This window comes from Hyla sarda, chromosome 1 (assembly GCF_029499605.1).
Source record: "Hyla sarda isolate aHylSar1 chromosome 1, aHylSar1.hap1, whole genome shotgun sequence".
Taxonomy (NCBI): domain Eukaryota; kingdom Metazoa; phylum Chordata; class Amphibia; order Anura; family Hylidae; genus Hyla; species Hyla sarda.
The window spans coordinates 222060946-222088161 of record NC_079189.1 but is presented as its reverse complement, the minus strand read 5'-3'; the positions used below and the strand labels follow the sequence as shown (position 1 = coordinate 222088161).

The 27216-nt window shown below is 43.7% G+C and overlaps 2 protein-coding genes across 2 annotated transcripts in view; one reads left to right on the top strand and one right to left on the bottom strand.

Annotated features, from left to right (window-relative positions):
- Nucleotides 1-27169, top strand: part of CCNI (cyclin I) — a 52296-nt gene extending 25127 nt beyond the window's left edge. Inside the window, exons 3-7 of the mRNA XM_056568800.1 lie at nucleotides 12909-13043; nucleotides 17082-17156; nucleotides 18297-18437; nucleotides 20787-21017; nucleotides 25521-27169. Of these exons, the coding sequence (XP_056424775.1) occupies nucleotides 12909-13043; nucleotides 17082-17156; nucleotides 18297-18437; nucleotides 20787-21017; nucleotides 25521-25976 (1038 nt within the window). The 3' untranslated portion in view covers nucleotides 25977-27169. The remainder of the gene's footprint in view (nucleotides 1-12908; nucleotides 13044-17081; nucleotides 17157-18296; nucleotides 18438-20786; nucleotides 21018-25520) is intronic.
- The window catches only part of SEPTIN11 (septin 11), a 201764-nt gene that overhangs the window by 37479 nt on the left and 137069 nt on the right, over nucleotides 1-27216 (bottom strand). The gene's annotated exons all lie outside the window — the stretch shown is intronic.

Sequence of the window (27216 nt, the reverse complement as noted above, 5' to 3'; positions counted from 1 at the left end):
TATATATATATAAAAACACCCATCAGCAGTAAGGAAGGTTACATCTGAGACCCGACCGGAGAAAGCCCAGCACAAACAGGCAAACACACACTCACACATGCACACTTCCCGGTAACCCCAGAACTCTCCCGCCACCCCACCACAAACTACTAAGAATACTACCCAGAGAGGCCTTAGAGAGAACTGGAACCTATGGAGACCCTTAGGAAACCTAACTCTCTAACAGCTATCTAAGAGACAATGTGGGAAAGCAGCCATGAACTGGACAGTCCAGGACAGTTCAATCTGGAGGTCTGACAGGGGGGGCTGCATCAACCCAATGAAGGGCCTCAGTCCGAGGTGAAGAACTTAGTAGAGGCCCCATCCACTACTCTCAGATGAGCAGAATACAGCATCGAGTAGCGGTAGCCCTTGGCATGCAGCTTTGATCGGCCCTCAGTGAACTGCACCTGCTGCTTATGGAGCTCCACAGAAAAGTCAGGGTAGAAAGACACTCTGCTCCCATCGCAAATGACCTCCCCCTTGAGTCGTTCTACACGAAGAACAGCATCCCTGTCCTTGAAGTGTAGACGTTTGGCCAGGAAGGGACGAGGAGGACCCCCGGGAGGAGGAGGCCTAGCTGGGACTCTATGAGCCCGTTCAACGGAGAAATAAGGATAGAAGATGTCCAATGGAAGAATCTCTTTCAGCCATGTTTCAAGGAATAACACAGGATCATTCCCTTCCACCTTTTCAGGGAGGCCCACAAGACTAATATTCTTGCGACTCACGCGGTTCTGCATATCATCTATACGGCTCAAAACTCCCGTAACTTGGCGTTGTAGAGAGTCAACCCGCTTCGGCTAGGTATGGACAATATCCTCCAGCGTAAAGACCGTACGCTCCACCTCTTCAGTGCTCTCACTTATCTTTTGGGTCCCTTGTCGCAGAATAACAAACTCCTGCCGCAGTTCATCTACTTTAGTCATATAATGGATTGACGTGAGTTAAAGGCAGCCAATAGCTCCGAGAACCGATGGTCCATAGCTGTAGCATCAAAAACAGGACTTTCAGAGGACTGTTGCTGCTGGAGAGTCGGAGACCCCTCAAACAGTCAGAGTCGGATCAGGAGAATCACCCCTAGGACGGTCTGGAGAACTGGCTTAGCGCTTTCGCCACTTGCACAGAAACTTTGGTAGCGGGGTCTGAGCACTAGAATCCCCGTCAGAAGGGCCACAGGAATGGGAAGACCCATCATCAGAAGAGGCTTCCTCATCAGCGGTCGACCGCAAGGCTTCAGCATATTGTTTGGATTTCTTACTCCAGTGACTACCATGGGGGCCACCCATGGTTGACAGGGCCACGCAAAGAGCAGGTAGAAAGGCACTAGAAACACAGTCCAAGGAGTGCAGGTCATTTCTCTATAGATATATCAGTCCTTAGGCACCACAATCCCAGACCAGGGCCACACAGAGAGCAGGTAGAGAAGCACTAGGTATATAGAGCAGGCAGGAAGGGGGCACCACAGCGGATAAGGCAGTCCACAGAAGGTAGCGGAAGCACCACAAGTCCCAGCATGCCAGGGCCACAGAGAGCAGGTAGAGAAGCACTAGTTATATAGGGCAGGCAGTAGGGGGCACCTTAGAGGGCTAGGCAGTCCACAGAAGGCAAGGAGAGGACCACAAGTCCCAGCAGGTCAGGGCCCAACAGAGAGCAGGAAGAAAGTCACTAGGGATATATTGCAGGCAGTAAGAGGTACCTCAGTGGATAGGCAGTCCACAGAAGACAATGAGAGCACCACAAGTCCCAGCAGGGGCCCAGCCAGGGCACAGAGGTACTAACTCAGCAATCCGCTTCAGGGCACCAGGAGGCAGCAGCAAGGAGCAGGGAGATGGAGAAGCCTCCGGCCCAGTCTCCCAATAAGATATCAGCAGCCTCTCTTTCCCTCCGACGGGGGCAGCTATGGCCTCAGGGAAGATGGCCCTACCCACGAAGTCAGAAGATAGCGCCCGTTCTTCAGGATGGCCAAGGGTCCAATAGCAGAGGAGACCTAGAAGGGGCACCTCCACAGCTCACCGCACCACACAGCCTGGTCGCAGAGGATGTCCGGCACCAGCCCACCCCAGCCCTGGACCTCCGGCACACTTCACCGCAGGCCGCTGGAGACCGCCCGCACCACTTAGAACTACCAGAGCCGACGTTCCTGCACCACGGAGGGACCAAAATCAGGAAGACCGGCAGGGAAGGCTGAGTTTTCAGGGTTAATAGTGGCAGGGCAGCGGGAGCTCTTAGAGCGCACGTCCGTTCACACCAGCATCCAGGCCTCGCCCAGACACCCACATTTTCACTAACCAGCTTTTTGGTAGCTTTCTGTAGTGTTTTTTAGGGATCGACCGATATCGTTTTTTTAGGGCCGATACCGATAATCGGTGGAGGTTAGGGCCGATAGCCGATAACTTATACCGATATTCCGGTATAAGTTATCGGCTATTTATCCCCCAGCCACACCGCTGCAGATCATTGATTTAAAGCGGGCACTTTAAATCAATGCACTGCAGTGGCTTTTGCGGTGCCATAGGCCGCCGCCGCCGCCACCACCACCCCCTTCCTTCCTGTAGTGTCCGGCGGCATTCCGGGTGTAGAGTGAACCGTTCCAGGCTGTCCTTCTTCTCCAGGGGTCATCTTCTCCACTCCGGGCAGGCTACGGCCTAGTAACGCAGCATAGACGCCGCTGCGCAGTGACGCCCGTGTGCAGCGACGCACCTGACGTCACGGCGTAGCGGCGTCTGTGCAGCGTACCAGGCCGGAGCCTGCCCGGAGTGGAGAAGATGACCCCCGGAGAAGAAGGACAGCCCGGACCGGTTCACCCTCCACCCGGAATGCCGCCGGACAATACAGGAAGGATGGATGGCCCAGACCACCCCCATTACGGGTAAGTTTAAATTTTTTTATTGACTCGGAGGGTGGGGGAGGGGCCCGACCGGTATAGCGGTATGGGCAAAAATCCATACCGGTATACCGCCCAGCACTACGGTGGGGGGTGCGACGCGGTGCGGTGGGGGCGGTGCGGGGCATTATCGGCTTATCGGCAAGGTAATTGCCGATACCGATAATGCCCAAAATCGTGATTATCGGCCGATAATATCGGCCATACCGATAATTGGTTGAGACCTAGTGTTTTTTTATTTATTTTTTTATATAATAAATAAATATAATAGAAGCTTTTTAAAAACATACCTATGCTGATCCTGTTTCTAACAGTGCTATAAAATTCTATTTTTCTAACACACATTTCGTGGAAAGTTTGTAACGTAACATACGTTCTCAATATTTTTCATCCATTGCCTGTTCTCAAGGTCTGGTCAAATGTTATGCATTCCACAGAAAGGACAGTTGCAGTGCATTTGGAACAGCAAGTTCCATAATGTTCAGTCTGTAGAATGTATTGTTTCATGTATGTTTTTATGTCCTACGGCATTCTTTATAATAATAATCTGTATTATGTGGTTATGGGAAGATTTAATTTGCTTCTGCACGTCAGTGCCGCACAATTATGGTGCAGATTGTCTAAATCCCAGTCATTAAATACATGGCGTGTCTACAGAGAGGTTTTATTGCTGTATACACAGGTAGCACAGACTATAACTAAGTATTTGGAATGCAGGTCTGTGCTTGTGTGCTCCTGAGGTTGTATTCCATGTATGGAATTCAGAATTTGAAAATAAATGTATCAGGGTGACCGGGACCCGGGACAGACTCGCGGAGCCGCGGCTAAGGAGTAAAAGAGCCGCATGCGGCTCCGGAGCCGCGGGTTGCAGACCCCTGGGATAGGGGATAAGTGTTCCTGCACCACAGTACTCCTATTTCCTCCCATTAGTTTGGGATATGAGTTAGAATACGTCCAAAAGAATAGGAAAAAGTTATACTTATTGCTTTATTTTATTTTATTTTTTTAAGCAGCTTGTGCACTTCTGTCTGACCACAGTGCTCTCTGCTGACACCTCTGTCCATGCTAAGAACTGTCCAGAGCAGGATCGGTTTGCTATGGGGATTTGCTCAAAATGGACAGAGGTGTCAGCAGAGAGCAGACAGTGGTCAGACAGAAAGGAAATTCAAAAAGAAAAGAACTTCCAGTGTAGCATATAGCAGATGATAATTACTGGAAGGATTAAGATTTTTTTCATAGAAGTCATTTACAAATCTGTTTAACATTATGGCACCAGTTGATAAAAAAAAAAATGTTTTCCAGTGGAGTACCCCTTTTAAAGCATAGGTTACTGGACTGCCTTGCTGGATATTACTGCTGTTATGTGGCACCTGGACTGTCACTTTGAAACAGTGTCAGATCCAGGTGTACCCATTAGTAACATTAAAGGGGTACTCCGAATTTTTTTTTTAATTTAAGTCAACTGGTGCCAGAAACTTAAACAGATTTGTAAATTACTTCTATTCAAATATCCTAATCCTTCCAGTACTTATCAGCTGCAGTATACTACAGATGAAGTTCTTTTCTTTTTGAATGTCTTTCCAGTCTGACCACAGTGCTCTCTTAACACCTCTGTCCATGTCAGGAACTGTCCAGAGCCGGAGCAAATCCCCATAGCAAATATCTTCTTCTCTGGACAGTTCCTGACATGGACAGAGGTGTCAGCAGAGAGCACTGTGGTCAGACTGGAAAGACATTCAAAAAGAAAAGAACTTCATGTGGAGCATACAGCAGCTGATAAGTACTGGAAGGATTGAGATTTTTAAATAGAAGTCATTTACAAATCTATTTATCTTTCTGGCATCAGTTGATTTAAAAAAAAATGTTTTCCAGCGGCGTACCCCTTTAGAGCAGTGGTCTACAACCTGCGGACCTCCAGATTTAGCAAAACTACAACTCCCTGCATGCCCGGACAGCCGATGGCTGTCCGGGCATGCTGGGAGTTGTAGTTTTGCAACATCTGGAGGTCCGCAGGTTGAAGCCCACTGCTTTAGAGCATAGATCGCTGATTGTGCACATCTTGTGGCTGAAGGAGACGGCGCCTTTCATTCTCAGTGTGCAGGTCATTTATAGTTAGCTGCTCTTTACACGAAACCCCTTTAGCTTTGGAATGGGAGCCGGACTCTTACTTTTTCCCACGTTGTCAATCTCTGGATCATGTGGGGTTTTAAAGTTGAATCATAGGTCAGTGTTTTCAGTCCACGTTTGTAGTAGACTCGAGGGTTAAAGGGTCAATGTCCTAAGTATACAACACTACATTATTATTTCATTTTCTCTAAAGCCAAGTATACAATTCTCTGCATCTACATAAAAATTGTGTTGTGCTTGCAACAGAGTGCAAGAGAGGTGCAGTTACCCATAACAACCAATCAGATGCCTTCTCTTATTTTTCAGAGGCAATCTGATTGGTTGTTATGGGCGACGTGTCAACTTTTCTTCTTTCCAGGTTTTGATAAATCTTCCCATAGTAGCACAGTTGCCTGCACTTTTGAGTTTTGCTAAACAAAAACCAAAAAAAAACCTGTATACACTTCATCGTAACTATTAGATTACATTTGACCCACCGAATCATTGATTTTGGCACAGTATGCATTGGCATACCCTTCTGCCGCAACGTACTCGAACTCATAAGCATACGCTTTGACACAGGGTGCATTCACACCACGTTTTTACAATACAGTTTCCGTATCAGGTTTTTCATGAAAAACGGATTCCTCAAAACCTGACTAAACTGTATCAAAACGTGTGTACAAATTTCAACCCGTATACAGTTAAAAAAAACGTATACGGTTTGAAAAATGATGTCCGGTTGCATCAGTTTTTTAAGAAAAAAAATTATACGTTTTTAACTTTTCACTCCATTTTGAATAAAGTTTCACTTGTTTGATTGAAATTCCAAGAAAAAAAAACTGTGCAAAGTCCAAAACGGAAGGGAGAAAACCGGATGGAACCGTACGCACATACGGTTCTGTACTGTTCCCATTGACTCCCATGTTAAAAAAAAAAAAACGTATATGGTTTAATACAGTTTTTCAAAACCGTATAAGACGCAAAACAGACACAACCAGATGCATAATTTGGCATACGGTTGTCAATGGAGAGTCAATGCATACGGTTTTCAATACGGTTCCATACGGTTTCCACATTGAAAACGTATATGGGAACTGTATTGCAAAAACGTGGTGTGAATGCACCCTTATCTTGCCCAGTCACACCCCGAATGAGTGTGCTTGGCAACAGGAGCTGCAGTTGGTAATTTACACCAATAGTTTTCACTCTTCTTTAGAGACCAGTGATTTTGGTCATTGTTTAGCAGAAGTGCTGGTATTATGTATTGATATCTACCACCAGGGTAAGAGATAGGAAATAACCACTGGTCCTAAAGGGCAGATGGCATCATGTGGATGCCCTAACAACAATAGAATATCATATAAACTTATTCCGTTTACTACAGTGCATGCTGTTAGTTGCAGAGAACCTATAAAGAGGTTTAGAGATGAGCGAACTTACAGTAAATTCGATTTGTCACGAACTTCTCGGCTCGGCAGTTGATGACTTTTCCTGCATAAATTAGTTCAGCTTTCCGGTGCTCCGGTGGGCTAGAAAAGGTGGATACAGTCCTAGGAGACTCTTTCCTAGGAATGTATCCACCTTTTCCAGCCCACCGGAGCACCGGAAAGCTGAACTAATTTACGCAGGATAAGACATCAACTGCCGAGCCGAGAAGTTTGTGACGAATCGAATTTACTGTAAGTTCGCTCATCTCTAAAGAGGTTCTCTGTGGTGAATACATAATTGAATTATTAGCAATAAATTTGCTATGTGTTATAGTCTTGTACCCTGTACAGTATGGTAAAATGCCAAGTCTTGGTGACCTTTGCTTCCAGATAGGAGACGTACTGCACCTTGTAACACTTGGTGACTTGGACATATCAGCCTATTGCTCTTCTGCACTGCAATGTTAGATCGTAATGCATTCAATACTTCAATATCTAGGGCCTTTTTTGTCCTGGTTACTACTTATGCAGACTTTTTCACCAGTGTCCATTCAGTCCATCATGGCCAGTTGTTCTGCTCTTAGACATGGTTCCAAGTGCGATGGTTTTTATACGGTCCACCGAAGAAATAATATGCAGTGATTATTGGCTGGATCTGAACAATTATGATGGAGCCGACTGTGTATATCTTATATATCATAGTGTCAGCAATGATGTCTCTAATGGGGAATAACATGTCATTATTCTGAAAGGATGAAATTAGGGCTGGGCGGTATACCGGTTCATACCGAATACCGAATTTTTTGGGCTACACGATATGAATTTTCCCCCATACCGCAATACCGGTTTGGCCCTTCCCCCTCGGGAATGAATGTATTATCAGCCCAGCACTGCTCTGTCCCCACATGGGGGAACTAATCATATGTGACCCGCCAGCGCTATTCTGCTCCCCCCCCAATTAATTATCAGCCCAGCAGGGTACTACTCACATGTGTCACCCGCAAGCACTGCCCTCCTACTCCTTGTTGGGGGCCGCCAGGCGCTGGAACTCTATACTGTACGCCAGTGGTCTCCAACCTGCAGACCTCCAGATGTTGCAAAACTACAACTCCCAGCATGCCCGGACAGCCATTGTAGTTTTGCAACAGCTGGAGGTCCACAGGTTTGAGACCACTGCTGTACGCTGTATTCCTATGCCCAGGCTGCAAAAGATAAAGAAAATAAACTGTAACTCACCTACGTCGCTGGGGACGGGAACGTCGGACAGCCGTCAGCCTATCACTGGCCGGAGCGATGTCCCGCCCCGGCCAGTGATAGGCTGAGCCTACTGTCATGTAAGGAGCTCTGGCCGGCTTCTTACATGACAGTGGGCTCAGCCTATCACTGGCCGGGGAGGGACATCACTGTGGCCGGTGATAGGCTGACGGCTGTCCGACGTTCCAGTCCCAAGGAACAGCGTGTGGCTGACGTAGGTGAGTTAAAGTTTATTTTCTGTATCTTTTGCAGCCCGGGCATAGGGATACAGCGTACAGCAGTGGTCTCCAACCTGCAGATCTCCAGCTGTTGCAAAACTACAACTCCCAGCATGCCCGGACAGCCATTGGCTGTCCTGGCATGCTGGGAGTTGTAGTTTTGCAACAACTGGAGGTCCGCAGGTTGAAGACCACTGGCTTACAGTGAGTTCCATCGCCGGCGGCCCCTAACAAAGAGGAGGAGGGCAGTGCTTGAAGGTGACATATGTGAGTAGTACCCCGCTGGGCTGGTCATTAATTGGGGTGAGCAGAACAGTGCTGGCAGGTCACATGATTTGGGGCGGGGCAAGCCGAACACCGCGCGCGGGTCACATGATTGGGGGGGGGGGGGGGCAGAACAGCGCTGGCAGGTCACATGATTTTGGGGGGGGGTGAAAATACCGTTATGTACCGTGGAACCGCCGTAAGTTAAAAAAAATACCGTGATACACATATTTGGTCATACCGCCCAGCCCTAGATGAAATCCCACTGCTGTATTAGGGTTCTCTACTGAAATCCAGTCAACATCTACGTGGAGTTTTGATGTGTACCCCGTTCTAGCATAGGTTTTCACCTACACCCCTAATACAAGGAGGCTGGTTGTTTTGTTTTCCCTTTTTGTTTAGTCTCAGATTTCTGTGTAAACTGCTAAGTGCTTCATTTGTCTGCTACAAAACCTGCCATTATAGGGGATTGAACGGAGGCGTAAGTACTTTTGTTCGGTCCCTGATAAAATGGTAGGGGATGTAAACATTAGTTTATGCCTCTGTCTAGTCAAATCCAGTCATTCCACGTGACATAGTTGTGGCGCTACAGACACTGTGTGAACTACAAACCTTCACTATTGCCATAAACAAAGTAATCTTCATAGATGGTAACAAAAGATTTGGGGCACAAGATACACACTCGGCATTGCCTGTTTATGTTCAACAGTAAACTAGCATTACTGTCAAAGTCTTACTGATCTAAAGTCTTCTCTTGTTGGTCATTATATGTACCCCAATCCAAAATGGCATGTGAGAAAAGATATGTTCAATAAAGGATTTCCATTGAGATTTATCAAAACCTCTGTAGAGAAAGAGTGGTGCAGTTGTCCATAACAACCAATCAGATCGCTTCTTTCATTTTTCAGAGGCCTTTTCAAAAATGAAAGAAGCGGTCTGATCAACTTTTTCCTCTGGACAGGTTTGGATAAATCTCCAAAAGTCCTTTTGTCCAGCTCACCTCGTCTTTGTTTTGGATAAATCTCCCCTATGTGCCTATAAAATAGATTGTAGTTCACAACTTTGGGCCACACTATACTAAATGTTATCTTAAATACTCAACTGAAAGAGATGCAGGCATAAGTGGGGACAAATACTGGATGGCCTAAATGAACCTAAACCCATTGTGATTGGAAATGACAGCTATGGGAACACATGTCTTTTCCCAGTGTTCAGCGTATACGATGGGTATAAGCTCCTGTATACGTGAAATAGAGGCTGTGACAGATGCCTTCCAATGGCATTCTTTACCTGTGGGCTTATATGAAATTCATTTAATTTATTAATATTGTTGTATTCAAAAGTGAATGGCACTATAGACATCTGTTTAAAAGATCTGCCACCCATAGGCTAATATATAGTATCTGATTTAACAGATACCGTATATACTCGAGTATAAGCAGAGTTTTTCAGGACGATTTTTCGTGCTGAAAACGCTCCCTCGGCTTATACTCGCGTGAACTCTCCGCCTGTCAATCCCTTCTCAGCCATCGGCTGTCCGGGCATGCTGAGAGTTGTAGTTTTGAAACACCTGGAGGTCCGCATCATCCAGACCTCCCCCCTTTAGTTTTCTACTCCCCTCCCCTCGGTGGGAAGGAAGGGTGAGCTGTTCCAGGCCATATATGCTGCAGGGACCGTCCAGTGGGGAGGGTGAAATTAGGGGCTTATATTCTGGTCGGCTTATACTCGAGTATATACGGTACATGTTTTTCTTTTTAAACTGAATCCCATTGAATTATGAAATATTGTAGTCTACCATCCAATTGCAACCTGTATGGGCCTGCTCCTGACAATGGATCTCTATGAAGACCTTTAGCATGTATGTTGAGAGCTTTTCCAAAGGGGAATGTTTAATAGCATTCACGCCAGGCATATGGCAGGCAGTGTCGGAATTTTTTTCCATCGACTTTTCCACTAGACGCAAGGATGATAAATGTCCCACATTCACTATTTATACAAATACACTAATTGACATTTAGAAAGCTACAGGTGTGTGAAATTAACCTTTTAATTGCCATTTTAACCCATCTGTCACCTTGTGGGTCTGTAACCAGGCCAAACATTCAAGGGTATGTAAACTTTTGATCAGGGCCATTTCGATTTTCTGTCATCACTATGATTAAAAGGGAGCCAAACAACTATGTCATATTAAATTCATGTGATCACTATCCTTAAATAAAATACATTTTTGGCATGATAAGTCATATTTTCTAAATGAATTCCAACATTTCACAATTTCTACCAGGGTATGCAAACTTTTGAGCACAACTGTATGTAATTTGCTGCCATTATTTGCATTTTGCAGTGCTTAACTTTATTTTCTTAAGCCAGTCAAAGCTGTTATGCCGGCTTAGTCCCGGAGCATGACTACAATTGTGCTCTAAAACTGCACATGTAAGTACTTTCCTTAGTTCTTGAGGCTGCCAGTGTTCCTTGCTGCATGTGTATTACAAGGAAAAGCACATGGGGATCTGTGAGAATGTTGTACATTGCATGTTTAACTATAGACTGCATAGAGACTGTTGCATCGCATGACTGAGTACAGTGTACACAAATTGTACTGTGTATCATAACAAATGAGCAGTAGGGTCGGCCATGTATCCATAAGATAAATGAAGAGTGTTTTATCCTATACCCAATACAGGGAAGTATAATTCCAGTTGTTCAAACTTTTCGTCTGTTCTTTCTTTAATGTCTACATTATTAAAATTCTATATACCGTATACATTTTTTTTATTTAAAATAGTATATTTTGCTGTATTACAAAGGTCCCTTTCGCTTAATAGTGATTTGAGATGTTTCAGTGTTAGGCGCAGGCCAGATACATCCTTGCTGCTCATATATTTGCCAATTTTCTAGTTTTATACATGAAAAAGGATGGTGTGTTGCTATTTCTCCCAACTCAATGTTTATTTCAGTAGGGAGAAAGGAATAACTTACTGTCAGGTTCCTCATTGCCCTTCAGACTGTGGCAGCAGCCTACCCCTTGGTAGGCAAATTGAAGTTAAACACGCCTCATCACCCAAAACATTTAAAAGGTTTATCTGCCTTATTCCCTGCCATTCTGACACTATTTGGGTCCCCGATGCTCACCCCTTTTTCGAGATGTCTCAACATGCAGGAAATGCCCACTTTGCCAATACTGGGTGCATAACTGAACTGTCTTAGACAATGGGCATTTCCTGCTTGTTAAAATGCTACCAGAAGCAGTGTACAGAGGATCGGGGGATTTTTTTTTGGGAAATCCTCTTTAAAGTTGCTATCCAGTGTTTGGCAAAAACTCATTCTGCTGGGGCCGAGAAAAAATTGAATAAAACAAACTATACTTAACTAGCTTCGGACCCCCACAGCTCCCTTTCGACTCTATCTGGTCCCTAGTTCTTCTGTCTTCCTGCTTCTGAGACAAACACTTAGAGCAGGATCTACTGGCTCAGCCATAACTGGCCCAAAGGGTGTCTCGTTACAGCCAGTGATTGGCTGAGTGGGTGGTCCTTCCATGAGAGCTCGCCTAGGAAGAAAAGGGAAGATCTAAATCTCAACATAAGCTGTGAGGGATCAGGGCTTGATAAGTGTAGATTTGTTTTTTTTATATTTTGTCCCGACCCCAGCAGGAGATACATTTTTGCAAAATTCTGGATAAAGCCCTTTAACCCTCAGTCCTGGCAAATTTGCCAAATCTGGACACAAAATATGGTTTATAATAATATATTTCAAGGAAAATAGTATTGTATCACAACAACGTTTAATATTTTCCACTTTTCATAAACTTGTTAAAATTATTATTGTGAATTAGTTGAGATGTATCAGAGGTAAGTTGGTGAATGCAGCCATGTTGGCCAATGGCACAATGAACCACAATGGTCAGAGGTTTGCAGATAAATCTCCTGCATTATTATACCAAAAAGTAGAGCAGCTGTTTTCAGCTTTTTGTAGTTTGTGGACCATTTTCCAATATGAAAGGTGGTCCTGTGATTTTTGAAACTTCAAGCAATGTTTATGACGTCCTTAGTGCAACTTGTACATCTGTATCTGCAGCTGCCAACAAGCCAGGGGCCCCATGTAGGAAGCCTGAGAACCAGGGGGCTTTTGAACTGCTATCTGAGGAGAAAAGAGTAAACTCATTATTTGAGTTTAAGCATATCCAATAAAAATAAGTAATAATTCCCCCCAAAAATTTCACTATCTAAAGCTGGGAACCAGTTGCCACCTTTCTCTACCTACATATTGATGGTAGTTATTTGAAGCCACCGAATCTGAGGAAGAATGACAACTATTTGCCATTGCTGATTTAAAAACAGAGTATTTAACCTCTTAAGGCCATAGCCTAATTTGGCCTTTAGGATTTTTCTTCTCTTTCCTTACTTGCATTATGGAAACCATAAAGGTTTTTTTGTTTTATTACAGCGATACCAATTTTATATTACATGTCTGTTTTTGTGTCGCCACATTGTGAAAGCCAAAACTATTTATTTCTCTGTTGACATAGCCGTGTAATGGCTTTTTTTTTGTTTGTTTATGTGGGGGATGGGGAGAGGAGGTATATTTTTAGTGACACCATTTTGGAGTACATACAATATATTGAAAACCTTTACAATATTTTACAATCCACAAACTGTAATAGTTGTGAAATAATTCGTTCCATCCATTTTCTTTTCAATGTTCTTCTTTTAGGATGCAGTTATTTCTCCGCAACAGCGGGAAGAGGTGATCCACTGGTTGGCCGAACTGAAGCACCAGTTTCATGTTTACCCAGAAACCCTTGCTCTGGCTATAAGTATTTTGGATCGTTTTCTGGCCTCAGTTAAGGTGAGCTCTCACATTAATGTCTAACACTTTGCTGTCTAAACCTGTATACGCACTAAATAAAACACTTAATTATTGTAAAATACTTTAAAGGGAGTCTGTCTTCAGTGTCACCCGCACTAACCTGTTGGTACAGACTGCTAATGCGGGTGACACTGATGATAATAAGTTACCTATCCCCAATCCGTGACCCCATTTGTCCATTGTCCTCTTTATTAGGGTGGCAGGCTTGGTGCACGGGCGGCGCTCCAGGAGCAAGCTGGTGTCACCTCTGCTGCTTCGTCAAGCCTACTAGTCGGAGTCAGCGTGCTCCTGGAGCGCCGTCCATGCACCAAGCCTGTTGCCTGAATAAGAAGAGTAAGAGGTGAACAGGGCCACTGATCGGGCATTATCAGGGTCACCTATACTACCAATCTGTGCTAACAGGTTAGTGTGGGTGACACTGATGAAAGATTCTCTTTACAAGGGTTATCCACCATCCAGTGATTTTAGTACGTACCTGTCAGACAGTAATGGACATGCTTAGTTAGGATCTTTGCTTATCTTGGTGCTTAATGGCTATGTTGGGAGATTACCATAACGCTGTGGCTAGCTTTTTGTAAACTGGGTACTTCCTCTTGGAGTTTATCTCAAACTACAAATTCCATAGTTCCTTGTTTGGAAATGTGAGGTCACTTTCCTCCCTCCCACACATCAGCCACCCCACCCATTGAAACACAAATGAGTTGCATTCCATTCAAAAGACCATTGTTTAATAACCAGGGTGCCTACAGCTTTTGCAAAAATACAATTAGTTGCAGAATGATCTCTCTCCCACCCAGTGGTCGCTCCACCCATTGAAGCAGGACAGGCCACATAGCAACCTGGGAAAACCTGAGACCTGAGTAAGTTTGTATGCTGTTAAAGGAAATCTGTCAGTAGTATCAGCCGCACTAAACCTGTTTGCGGGTGATGCTGATTAAAACTGTACTCACATTGTGTAGATTCGCCCAGCTGTTCCGCCACAAATTGTGTTTTTCTATATATCCTAATAAGGGCCTTGGGGCATGGGCGGAGCTCCAATCTGAGCTTCGGGCACCCTGATGTCCTTTTTGTCGGGCGGCACATCAATATTTATAAACCCCCTCCCTGCTCCTCCAGCCGTGTTATAGTACTGTGCATGCGCCGCTTACTGTGCAACTATGTCTGCAGCTGTGAAGCAGAGGGGAACGCCGCTTCCGGGAGGACACAGTGTATGCGCAGTACCATAACATGGCCGAAAGAGCAGGGAGGGGGTTTATGAATATTGATGAGCCAGGCGCAGTGGCCGCCCGGTGAATATGACGTCAGGGTGCCCAAACTCAGATCTGAGTTCCGCCCATGCCCCAAGACCCTCCTTAGCATATATAGAAAAACGCAACAGCTGGGCAAATCTACACAATGTGAGTACTGTTTTAATCAGCATCACCAGCACTACAAGTCTGTGTAACAGGTTTAGTGTGGGTGATTCTACTGACAGATTTCCTTTAAAAATAAATATTGGGGTCAAAATGACATAAGAATTGTGAGACCACCGTCACACACAGGTACAGACCCTATATTATGAACTACACTAATTTTACAGCCCCTGTAGCATAGTCAAATAAAGAAACCTTTTAAAGTTTGTTTAGTACATGGCTAACTTTGGCAGCTCCCATAAACAGTGAGTGCAGTGGCATTGTGTATGCATGACCACTTCTACATTTTGACAGCAGACTTTGGAACCTCTTTTTGGACATTTAGTTAGCCCTTTGGTGATCAAATACTCATTCCCTATGCTGAGGGTAGGGGGATAGGTGTTAATGGCTGGAATACCTCTTGAACTTAATACCTAAAATGACAGATGTGGTGGTTGTTGTTATCCCCATGTGAGAAGGTGAAAGGCATCGTGGTGGATGGGCATTATGTGTCACCAAGGCTCCTGGCTTTGGTGAAGTAAGAGCAGGTATTATTCAGTGTCTGTGCTGCGATGCAGACTGACACTATGGCCATAGTATGGCTGGAAGGGCAATCTGGGACGTCTCTTACTGGAAATGACCAAGTGCAGGGTGGGGGTTATTCCCCACAATCCAGGCCGCCTTTTGTTGGCCTTAAAGCTAGGCTGCCTCACCAGCTGAGTGGGATTTGCTAGTTGCAGCTCACAGTGCCAGAGAAAGCTGTGTATGAAGTTCTTCCCTGTGGTAGCTCCAAGAATGGAAGCTGTTGGATAGCCTAGCTGGAGTCCTGGAAAAGACTTGCTTGACGCCGCATGGAGTGAACTCAGTTGTGAACAAACACCTAAGGATTACAGGTGGACTTTTGTTACGTTTTCCTTTGTTCTACGTTTAAAGACTGTTTGCCGTGTGTGAATAGAACACTGAACTTTGGTTTGAAATTTACTGCTTCCTTGCCTCTATACTGCAAACGGCACCTATTTGCAAGAGCGAGTTATCACACCCCAGTATTCTTGTTTACATGTCACACTTAGAGGCCCAGAAAGCTAAGCTATTGGGTGTTGTTTTCTAAACCTGTCACTGCCTGCGACACAGTCAATGCTGTGATCACTGGCAAGGTTCTTTTCTTGAGTTGTTATTTTGTTTGTCAGTGGTCATGCAAGGAAAGACGCCGATTCCTAGCATGGATCGCATATGTAGCTTTGCATCATATCCTGGAAATCCTCATATTCATGGGTCACATGACTAATTTTTCCTCATTATAGTTTGTACATATTCCTTTGTTCCTTGCGTCAAACCTGCATAGTTATCTCTAGTCCAGATTACATGTAAAGCAGAGGTATGTGCAAGTTTGGCTCTTTATAAACTTGTGTGACAACTTTTATTGCCATTCTACTTGAGGCTGTTAGTGGTTGTTACCTTGGGAATTATTGTCTTAAAAGGGTACTCCGCTGCTTAGTGTTTGGAACAAACAGCCGTCACGAGCTCCCGGCGCCGGCGTTCGGAACAGTTTGTTCCAAACGCTGAGCAGCGGAGTACCCTTTTAACTTACTTAGCATGCTCAGTCATCAGTTTTTGTTTTACAGTCTTGCTTTGAATATATATATAGAATGCCATGTTTCCAGTTTTTTTTTTACCTGATCTTAGGTCATCTAGACAACTTAATTGTATTTATAATTGGCATTTGGCCATACTGCCCAATTCTCCATACTTCATGATTTTGACTGAATAAGTGAGCATCTAGTACAGGTAAGCTAGCAAGACAGATGGGAATTGTAGGATAACTGATACCAGCCCTAAACACTTTTGGACTTTTTCACAAAATACAAGTGTAAGCCAGAATGTTTTTAAGGCCCAGCTTCATGCTGATGGGGGTTGTAGGCAAACAAACTAGCTAAGCATCGGTCACACCTAGTGCAAACTTGAGAGGACATGGAGAATAGAGATACTATCTCACAAAAACTAGAGAAAAGGTTCTGCCTTCTTTCTCTGCTGCCTAACAGTTACAGGTTTATTATAATTCTAGGTATGCCAAAGATATCGGAGGTAAAATTGGTGACATACACTGTCATCAAAATGACAGACGTTTTTTTCAGTTTCCTTGTAACTTTAAAATAGGCACGGTCATTTGAACAGACTTTGCATACTTCAATAGTACAAGTGAATATAAGTAACTTTGTGATATATCTTATTAGACAAAATGCATCTCTCTCCTGTTAAACTTTTCCCGTCCATGCTGCGGTTAAAATCATCTCTGAAAATCATCTCAACTTTGTTTGGTTTCTGCAAGACAAGCAATACAAGTCTATGGGGGTGGGAGGAGGAGCTCCACCCACTAGCTCTGGGAGAACTGCAAACTAGAGATGAAGCCTGCAGAGCAAAAATCTGATGGAAAATTCCACAAACAAGTTATGTAATGGACAGACAGGGCAACTTACCATGAAAAGTCACCTGAAATGACAAGTGTGCTTTAAAAATAGCTTGGATTTGGCTACAATTTACTGGGACACAACCAGAATTCCTAAATTAATTCTCCTTTAATGTTGGAATAACTCATCTAGCAGGGTAACTCTTTTTGTCTTCTTGGCAGGCCCATCCAAAATACTTGAGGTGCATTGCAATCAGCTGCTTTTACCTTGCTTCAAAAATCGTTGAGGAGGATGAAGTAAGTTATTTTCTAACTACATCTGCATTTTGAGTTATAGTTGCCATGGTTATAGAAAATATCGTGTATTTACCACTTTCTGAAAAATATGAATTCTTTCAAGATGCTAGGACAGGTATGCATGATATGCTTCAAATGTTGCACCTGGTTTAGAATTGTAGCTTACTTTCCCTCTTGTATTTAGATGTAAAAGCTGGTGTCATTTTCCAGCCATGGGTTTATTGTGAATTACACCTATAATGTCTTCTGATGCTGTTCTACAACAAATAAAAGCACAGTAGAATCATTATAGCAATGTTAACATTCTGTGATCTTTGACACACGTTTAAAGTATACCTGTTGTTTGCAAAAAACCTTGTATGTAATGTAGATAATACCATTATATGTATATCTGTAATATACATTGGTTAAAAAATGTGTATATTTTTGTCCCTGCAGCTATTGCCTTTGTGGCTCTGTGTGGAGACAAAATACAGGAAGTGAGGGCAGGACAAGCAGGGCTCCTGGCGTGTCAATCATCCTGCTGTGTGAGCCGGGGGCATGTCACATGTCCTCAGTGCACAGAGCCCCGCTTGCCCTCAGTGCACAGAGCCCCGCTTGTCCTCAGTGCACAGAGCTCCGCTTGTCTTCACTGCACAGAGCCCCGCTTGCCCTCAGTGCACAGAGCCCCGCTTGCCCTCAGTGCACAGAGCCCCGCTTGCCCTCAGTGCACAGAGCCCCGCTTGCCCTCAGTGCACAGAGCCCCGCTTGCCCTCAGTGCACAGAGCCCCGCTTGCCCTCAGTGCACAGAGCCCTGCTTGTTCCCAGTGCGCAGAGCCCCTCTTCTCTGCCCACGCTTTCTGTATTTGGTCTCTGCATAGGCAAAAGCTGCAGGGACAAACCAACATTTTTTCACCCAAAAATATACATAAAATCGAATGTGTATGGGAACAGCTTGACTGTCCCCTGCAGGCATATGTTAAAGGCAGGTGTAGGTGTGTTGTATGTGACTGCTCTTTCCACTCCTGTGAAAATTCTTTGGGGCCAGTCAGAAGAACACCTTGTTGGTCCAACAGTTTTCTATTGATTTTCTTTAGATGTGTATTTCTTATTGATTTTCAAATTCTGTATTCATTTTATGATTTATTTTTTCTCCTGTAGCGGATTCCTGTTCTCAAGGTCTTGACACAAGGTAGTTCCTGCGGCTGCTCTCCATCTGAGGTTCTCAGGATGGAGAGGATTATTCTGGACAAACTGAACTGGGACCTTCACATGGCTACACCTTTGGATTTCCTTCACATTGTAAGTGTGCTTTTAGGAACTATTTTAGGTTAAAGGGGTTATCCAATAATTGAAAAAAAAAAAGGCTAATTTCTTTCAAAACAGCTCCACCTCTGTCCCCAGGTTGTGTGTGGTATTACAACTTGGCCCTATTCACTTCAATGGAACTGAGCTGCAGGACCTCACCCAACCTGGAGACATATGGGGAGCAGTTTTTGAAATAAATTAGCTCTGTTATTCTGTTCCTGGATAACCCCTTTAAATTATGGCAACAAAAGTCCTGCCTTTTTTTTTTTTTTTGTAAATGTTGAAATATTCAAGCCTATAGCACTGGTAATTCACATGCAAATCCCAAAGGATTACCACGTTATGGCTAGTTATCCAAAATATCATAAATTCTGTATTAACCCCTTAAGGATGAAGCCAATTTTTGTTTTTACACTTTCATTTTTCCTCCTCCCTTCTAAAATCCTAACACTTTAAATTTTGCACCTACAGACCCATATAAGGGCTTGTTTGTGTGTCACCAATTGTACTTTGTAATGATATCAATCCTTTCATAACAAAATCTACAGCGAAACAAAAAAAATATATATATTTGTGGGGGGAAATTGAAAATTTCCATACGATTACAAGTATACCCAATTTACGTAGGTTTTATTTTATTTAGCTTTGGCTCAGCATTGATCATTGTTATCGGTGCTCTGCTGCTCCAGCCTTCTGAGGCTTCCTGGAGCAGCATAGGACCGATCAGGCGTCTAGGAGGCAGGTAAGGACCCTCTCACTGTCCCCTCAGCCAATCATGACCTTGTGATTTCATCGTGATGGTCCCGATCAGCTCCTTTGAGCTGCCGGGATAGTTAACCCAGCATTTTAGATGCCGCAATCAACTTTGATTGAGCCGTCTAAAGGGTTAACGCCAGGCATCGGCCTGATCGGCGGTGCCAATTATTAACTGTGGGTCCTTGCTGCTGATAGCAACCGGGACCCATCGGATATGAAGCGTGCTCAGCTCGCAATCTCGTATGGGGCCCCGGCAGTCCGCAGAAAGGGCGCGTCAACCACCGCACGAAGCGGCGGCCGACACGCCCCCTCAATGCAGTGCTATAGTAGAGCCGGAGATAGGTGAATGCAGCGCTCCGGCTCTCCCATACCGTTGTATAGAGGGGACATGTCAGCCGCCCATTCGTGCAGTGGTCGACGCACCCCCTTTCTCCGCACTGCCAGGGCCCCATACCGTAGATTCCCAGCGGTCAGACCCCCCCCCCCCCCCCCCCCCCACGATCTGACACTTAGCCCCTATCCTTAGGATAGGGGATACGTTTTCAGATCCAATAGTACTCCTTCAAGCATGTGTTTGTGGAATACTGTTATTTATGTGTTTATTTATTTTTATAATAAAGAAGTGATTTTATGTCATTGCAATATATTGGATGACCAACAACTTCAATGATCCTGCCAGTACTGGGCACCCTGTATGCATCCTTAAAGGAGTAGTGTACAGAAAAGTATTTCCAGTTCGTTCTGCCCGGGCTGCAAAAAAAGAAAAACAAACTCATCTTCCTCCGTTCGCCCCTAGCGCCGCTACAGCTGTGCGATCCTCCGGTCTTCTTCCGTGTGCACGGATTGCCACACTGCGTTCAGCCTATCACTGGCAGTAGACTGCTCCTTTAAAGGGACTTTCTAAGTTCCACTGTTGCTAGTCTGACCTCTGGGACTACAAATAAAATGTGGAAAACCCCTCCAATATGTCTCATATTCTATACTCCAGGGAAATGTCACAAATATGGTGATGTAGTGGTAGTTTTTCTTTCATGAAGGAAGTGAATCTGATTATACATGTTCATGAGAAGGCAAATGTGAACTTTTTATGTAGCCATAGACGTTTTATTAAAACAGATTTTATGCAGTAGACTTACATTTAACTGTTTGGTATAAGATCTTTTATCTATTTACTTTAATGGCATTTTTTATTCACAAGCCATGAATAATAAAAAAAAATCATTAATAAGCTCTTGTTTATTAATGAACATAAAGATGTTATGCAAGATTAGAAAAACAGAGCTGATTTCTTCAAAAAACAGCACCACCCTTGTCCTCAGTTTGTGTGTGGTATTGCAGCTCAGTTCCATTGAAGTGAATGGAGCCAAGTTGTAAAGCCATACACAACCTGAGGACTAGAGTGGTGTTTTTTTTTTTTTTTTTTTTTTTTTTTTTTTTTTAAAGAAATCAGCTGTTTTTCTATTTCTGGATAACCCCTTTAAGACTGTGAATTAGGATTGTAGACAACATTGACACAAAATATCTAGCAAAGCAATATCTTGTTTTCACAAAAGGTTGTCAGTTGTCTATTCTTGTCTTTGTCACCAGTTCCATGCCATGCTGCTGACCGCCAGCCCACAATTGTTAGACAATATGTCGGAGGTGAACCCATCACAGCATGTCGCTCTGCTGACTCGCCAGCTCCTGCAGTGCATAGCCGGTCACCAGCTTCTGCAGTTCAAGGGGTCTATGCTGGCACTGGCTCTTCTCAGCTTAGACATGGAAAAACTGCTTCCTGATTGGCTTGCTCTTACTATCAAACTGCTTCAATCTGCACAGGTGAGCGGCATGTTCTTAGCTTTAGACCTCAGCTCAACACGGCAAAACTGGTGAAGAATGTTCTTCTTCTAAGGTCCAGCTACCATATAGGTTGATAGTTGTCAGTTGTTAAAGGGGTACTCTGCTGCTCAGCGTTTGGAACAAACTGTTCCGAATACTGGAGCCGGCAGCATGTGATGTCATAACATCACGCCCCGCCCCCTCAATGCAAGTTTATGGGAGGGGCGTGACAGCTGTCACGCCTCCTCCCATAGAAATGCATCAAGGGGGCAGTACCATGATGTCACAAGCTCCCGGCGCCGACTTCAGAGTTCGAAACAGTTTGTTCCAACCGCTGAGCAGCGGAGTACCCCTTTAAATACCATTATTTGTTTTTAATCTAAATTCTGTGTTGATTAATTTCTTTGCAGCAGTGAGTGTTCTGTCTTTTTTCTGCCACAGAGCACCACCTTCCCAGCATAGGCATACATTTATCCAATACCACCGCTCCATTGAGTTTAGGTTCTTACTGCATACTGTTTATACATTCAGCTTGGTAATAATAATACACCAATCATCATGCTCCTTCTAGTGGCAGCCAGCATGTCATCTTTTAAATCTGTCTGTGCAGGGAATTTTGAGCTATGTGTCAGAAATATATACTCAGAAGCCACCATTGCTAATGCAGACGAGAACACACAGCTGGCCATAGAATACATCCAGTTTTACTCAATACTGGTTAAGTGGAGGGGTCAACATCATTCATTTGGTGGTCAAAAAGTAGAACGTTCAGTTATCTGTTAAGCGAGATCACAGTGGTTGTGAAGGAACGGAGTTTAGGGTTTAATAGTGGAGTGAGGCTGAGAAGCTATACACCCCCATACACATTAAAGTGCAGCTGCCACATAACATTGGTATATATGTCAATCATTTCTTGGCTTTATCTCAATAAAAAAAAGACATTATTTGGCTGTCATGAACAATCGGAGAGGCATGGCCAGGGGTTTGCAATGCCCGCCATGCCTCTCTATCTATTTCCCTTTATAGCCGCTGTGTGATTGACGCACAGGTTTGCTGGGCATGCACCCACATCGCTCACTTCCTGACTCTAGTGTCGGGACTTCTCAGTGTGCCGCTGACTATTGTATTCCTCCTGGAGCCGCACAGGTCCACCATGCAGAGAAATCCGGACACTAGAGGCAGGCGCCATAATAATGACATGGAGTGACAAAGTGGGAGAGAGGGGCATTGCAAACCCCTGGCTATTCATGGCTGCTTAATAAAGTTTTTTCTTTTTTTTATGGAGCTAAAGCCATAGAATAAACAGCCAAAGGTATGGCTGCATTATCCATAGAAACACATCAGTGTGGACAATACTGTGTATGGACGCCTCCTGACTCTACACTGACTGATATCATACATAGCTACCTTAAATGACACTAGGGCTGTCACAGTTGACAGGATCTTTTCTGAACTAAATAGACAATTTATGTTCAATTGTGTGCCTTCTCAGCAACACTACCCTATGTCCACCCATGTCTGAGCTTTGTTGCTGAGGGAATACCAACAGGCATGACATGTATGGCATTTATGTTAATACTATATCTTTTGTGGGGCATTTCTTTAAAGCTTAAACATGCCCTAACCACCCAGTTTAGGAACAGTGCAGTTTCTTAGCATGTCCTCTTCCAAATGTCTTTCTAAACACACCCAGTACTCACCTGATCTCTAGCCCCCAGCACTACTAGAACCAGCCCTATCCTCTTTATGGGAACAGTGTGAGGTAGACATTGGGCAGCTTGCGAAGGAGGAATTAGATGAAACACCAGCATCCCCACATCTGTGTCCTCTAGCCATAATAAACATTTTACTCAGCTTCTTATTACATACAGAGCTCTTACTAAACTATATATTGTATAAGTTTCTGTAAATTTCCTATAGTCCTTGTTTTCTATATTGTGATTTGTGTACACGTGTCCTACTCTGCCCCATAAAGTGTCTGTTTCTTATAAATTCTGATGATTGTGAATCCAGATGCACCTGTACTTCCTTAAAGTATGCATGCATGCTACCTCATAAAAAATGGGTATACTCATATGGAAAACATCCAGAAATTTTTTGAAATAGAGGGCTCTGGTCCTCCTCCTTTGAGAGCCTGCCATTTTTTATGCTTTACATCTAGTCATGTTTTTTAGCCTATAGCTTCTGATTTACCATAAAAGGGGCTGTACAACCCTATTTTCTTATTGGAATAGACCATCATTTGTATTTAAGGATGAGCGAAGTTACAGTGATTCTATTCATCACAAACTTCTAGGCTCGGCGGTGACTGACTTTAGCCTGCATAAATGAGTTCAGCTTTCAGGTGCTCCGGTGGGCTGGAAAAGGTGGATACAGTCCTAGGAAAGAGTCTCCAGCCCACCGGAGCACCTGAAAGCTGAACTCATTTATGCAGGTTAAAGTCATCAACTGCCGAGCCGAGAAGTTTGTGACGAATCGAATTACTGTAACTTTGCTCATCTCTATTTGTAATCCTTTCCTTTACCTTGTCCTCTCCAACCTTTTTTCTGCCTCCACCACTAAAGGTGGTGGAGACAAAAAAAAAGCAAACCAGGTGGTTTCTGCAACTTCTGTAGTATTTGTCACTTGCTTTATTATATAACAGACCAATGCTGAATATTTTAGCCTTTGTGTGTGTATACATATACACACACTATAGAAGGTAGGTAACCTGTCATTTTGGAGCACAGGGTTAGGGTTAAAGCCACTGTACAGCCTTCCTAGCAAGCAATACTGATCTCAGCTAAAGTTGTCAATACGAAAGGAGCGCAGCCAACCCACGGGTTGACCCAGAATTCCGTTACAAGTTTACCTTAGTAATAAAGATTGTGGGATATACATGTCACCATTCAATCAGAGAGCTGAAATACCCTCATATATATGGCTACTTTCACACACTGCCGTTATGTCCCGGCAGTACACTGGCCGTTGTATAATGACGGGAGTATAGCAGGAGAAAAATTAGGGCATATACTGTCTTTTTCTACCGCTATACACTTCTAAAACAACGGACCCCATTATAATCCGGCGGTGATGGTTGTGACCCATCCCGATAACTGCCCAAAAAAAAAAAAAGAAGCCTAACAGACCCTTTATGGGCGGGTCACAACGGCAGTGTGAAAATAGCCTTACAGAGGCTAAACATTAACGTATCACTTTGTTTTGAAGCATGGAAGAAAACCAACTCAAAACACAGGGAGAACATACAAACTGTGCCAACCACTGTGCCACCTACAAGGTAGTACTAGTAATCAACCCCTGGTCTCCACCACATTATGCTGCCCTTACCGCTGCAGCTTCCACTGGGCTCTGACGTTATCTCTACCATATAGATCAAACATGACATCACAGTGAATCACATTCAGAGTAGTCATGTAACAGACTGAAAAGTGCTGGAAAAAAAATACCATACAGCAACACCCCCTCCCCCCCAACGTTTTGCCATGCGTAACCAGCTTTATCAAGTGCCGAGGTACTTGATCAAGCTGGTTACAGCTGGTGAAACGTCGGGTGGGTGTTGCTGTATGCTTCTTAATAAGCGGTCATTAGGATAGAGAAAATAGAAGGGACTAGAATTATAAGATCCAGGGACCTGGACATTCTAAAAAGAAATAGAGATCCAGACTGTGAGCCACAAGAAAAATAAAAACTCCATCAGATACTCTTTATCCTTAGGCTGTGCTTTTAATACATCACTATTATATACACAAGAATTTTCTTTGGTTTCGTTTTTAAAAGGAAAATAATAAAGTAGTGATTTTATAAATTGGGGAATCCCTAGTCAGGGAATTAGTCCCTTAGGGGCGAAAGCCCTGACGGGAATAGGAATTATTGGACTTTCAACCCTGGGAATCCCCATGGGGTAATTTGGATGTTAGTTTTTTTTTTTTATATACAAAGTACAACACAAAAAAAGTCAATGCAATGCTAGTTTATTGTAAAGTCCCGTACTCCCCTTTTAAGAGTAAAGAGTTAATTTGATGACTTAGGGCCTTTGTTCTTTATTACGGATGTGTTATCTGCATGCTCTATTTTATAACATCCAAGAAACAAACTAGATACTTACAGTATTATACCCTGTACTTCTGATTTTTACATCCAACGTCTGCTCTTTTCCATTGATTGTGTGCACACCTTACACTCTCCTGTGCTGAGATCTCTCTAATCTCGGAGTCATTGGATCGCCCCCCCAGCCCTGATTGACATCTTCTCCATATATGCAAATAGGGAGAGATCTATGTTCCCAGCTGAAGTTACAACCATGGTTACTCTGAAATGGCACAGCTGTTCATAGTGAATCATAGATGGTTGTAATAGGAAAGCCTGTCACTTGTTTCATGCAGCCTGTGGTTTGGACAGCATTAAACTAGTGACAGGTTTCCCTTAATCATATTTCCTAGTTAATACGATATTAATGATGTGGTGAGTTGTATCCCTAATTATGTGTACTCTGATTTCTCATAGATGGATAGCACTCAGCTGTTTCTCTGTCGGGAAGAAGCATCGCAGCACCTTTCTCTTCTGAAGGCTTCCTTGCCTCCCAACGCTGTATATGTCTACAGTCCCCTCAAGCGGACACTGGTGACCTGCAATAGAGGAGAGTACCAATTCCGTCCCTCCCCTGTCCCAGGCCCCAGTGTCCCCAACAAGGGCAAAAGCACACCGGGATCTCTTATGAAGGGAGCAAATTACTTCTACCAGCGTCTGGCAGCTCCTGTAGCCTGCAAGCAGGCCTCCACTAAGAGAAAAGTGGAGCAGATGGAAGTTGATGACTTCTATGACGGTATCAAAAGGCTGTATAATGAAGATGGCACTGTTGAGGTTGGGGGCATGGAGATTGCTGCATGTAATAGTGGTCTGTCCAGGCAAGAGGGCAGCATATCCCCTTGCCCCCAGTTGCAAGCAGTGTCTGTCATGTAACATCAAAACCACATGCTAGATTAGATTCCCCTTGACACCTTCAGCTGTGGTGGGTTACCGCTGTCAATGCAGTGCATTGCAGATCCCCTAAACAGGAATAGTGTTCAAACCACACCAATAGCTATAAAGTGTAGTCAAAGGCCATGCCCTACCAGCTCTGGGCAGAGGTCCACAAACTCTGCCTGATTTCTCATGCTGCTGATTCTTGTTCCATCTCTTGTCATTTAAATAAAACTTAAAAAAAAATATATAAATGAAAAAGAACAGAAAACAAAAAGTACAAAAAAAATTACCAAAACAACCAAAAATATTGACAAAAAAATTTAGAATTGTTTAACCTCCTAGTGTTGTCAGTTCCATTGTGTTCTGTGAGTATATCTACTGTATCTTGACATTTCCTTGTAAGCCCATCTTATCTTGTGTTCTAGACTTGTCCTTTTAGTAGAGACTCTTATCTTCACTTATGCATTACCTCCCTTCATTTTCATCTAATGCTGTTGCTTTCATGTGAAAACTGACCTTACACTAAAGAGATATTCATTGTTATCAAAGTACCAGACAAAATAGTAGCTAGGAATTGACTTTTTCCATTGTCAGTCCTAAGTGCTCCCGTCTTTTTGGCATTATGTGGGTTTATATAGGACATCTACTATACAAAATAATTGGTGTTTCATTAGCTCTAGAAATGGCGTCCTTGCTTTCATTCCAAGCATTGGGCCCTGCAGTTCTCTGCTTGTAGTGAGCCGACGATACGTATTCTTGCAGTCTATGTGGCATGATTTTCCTTGCAGGTCTGCACCCACCAGATCATTTTCAAACACTTTACTGATTAGGAAATATATATATAAAAACAAAGAGAAAAAAAATATATATAGCTTTAATTTGTACTTGCGTTCAGAATGCATCATGATACAACCATGCCTGGTTTGGAGGAATGTTGTTAGCATATTTTGCACTCAGAAGTTCCTTATTTCCCCTGGGACAGTGTTATATAGAGTTCATTAACTTCAGGAAAGATGAAATAGTTAGCAATACCTATTCTATGTCCCAGCATGCATCTTTATTCTTTATGTAAAACTGTCTTTCACAACAACCTACTTTAGAGATCACTGCTTTATCTGGAGAGGCACGGCCGATGGAATCTAACTCCCATGTAAGTTTGTCCTGGTTGCAATAAAGTAAATTGCCCTAAATTGTCTCTTGTGCTTTATTGTTAGTGGGTGAGGTTGATTACACTGTT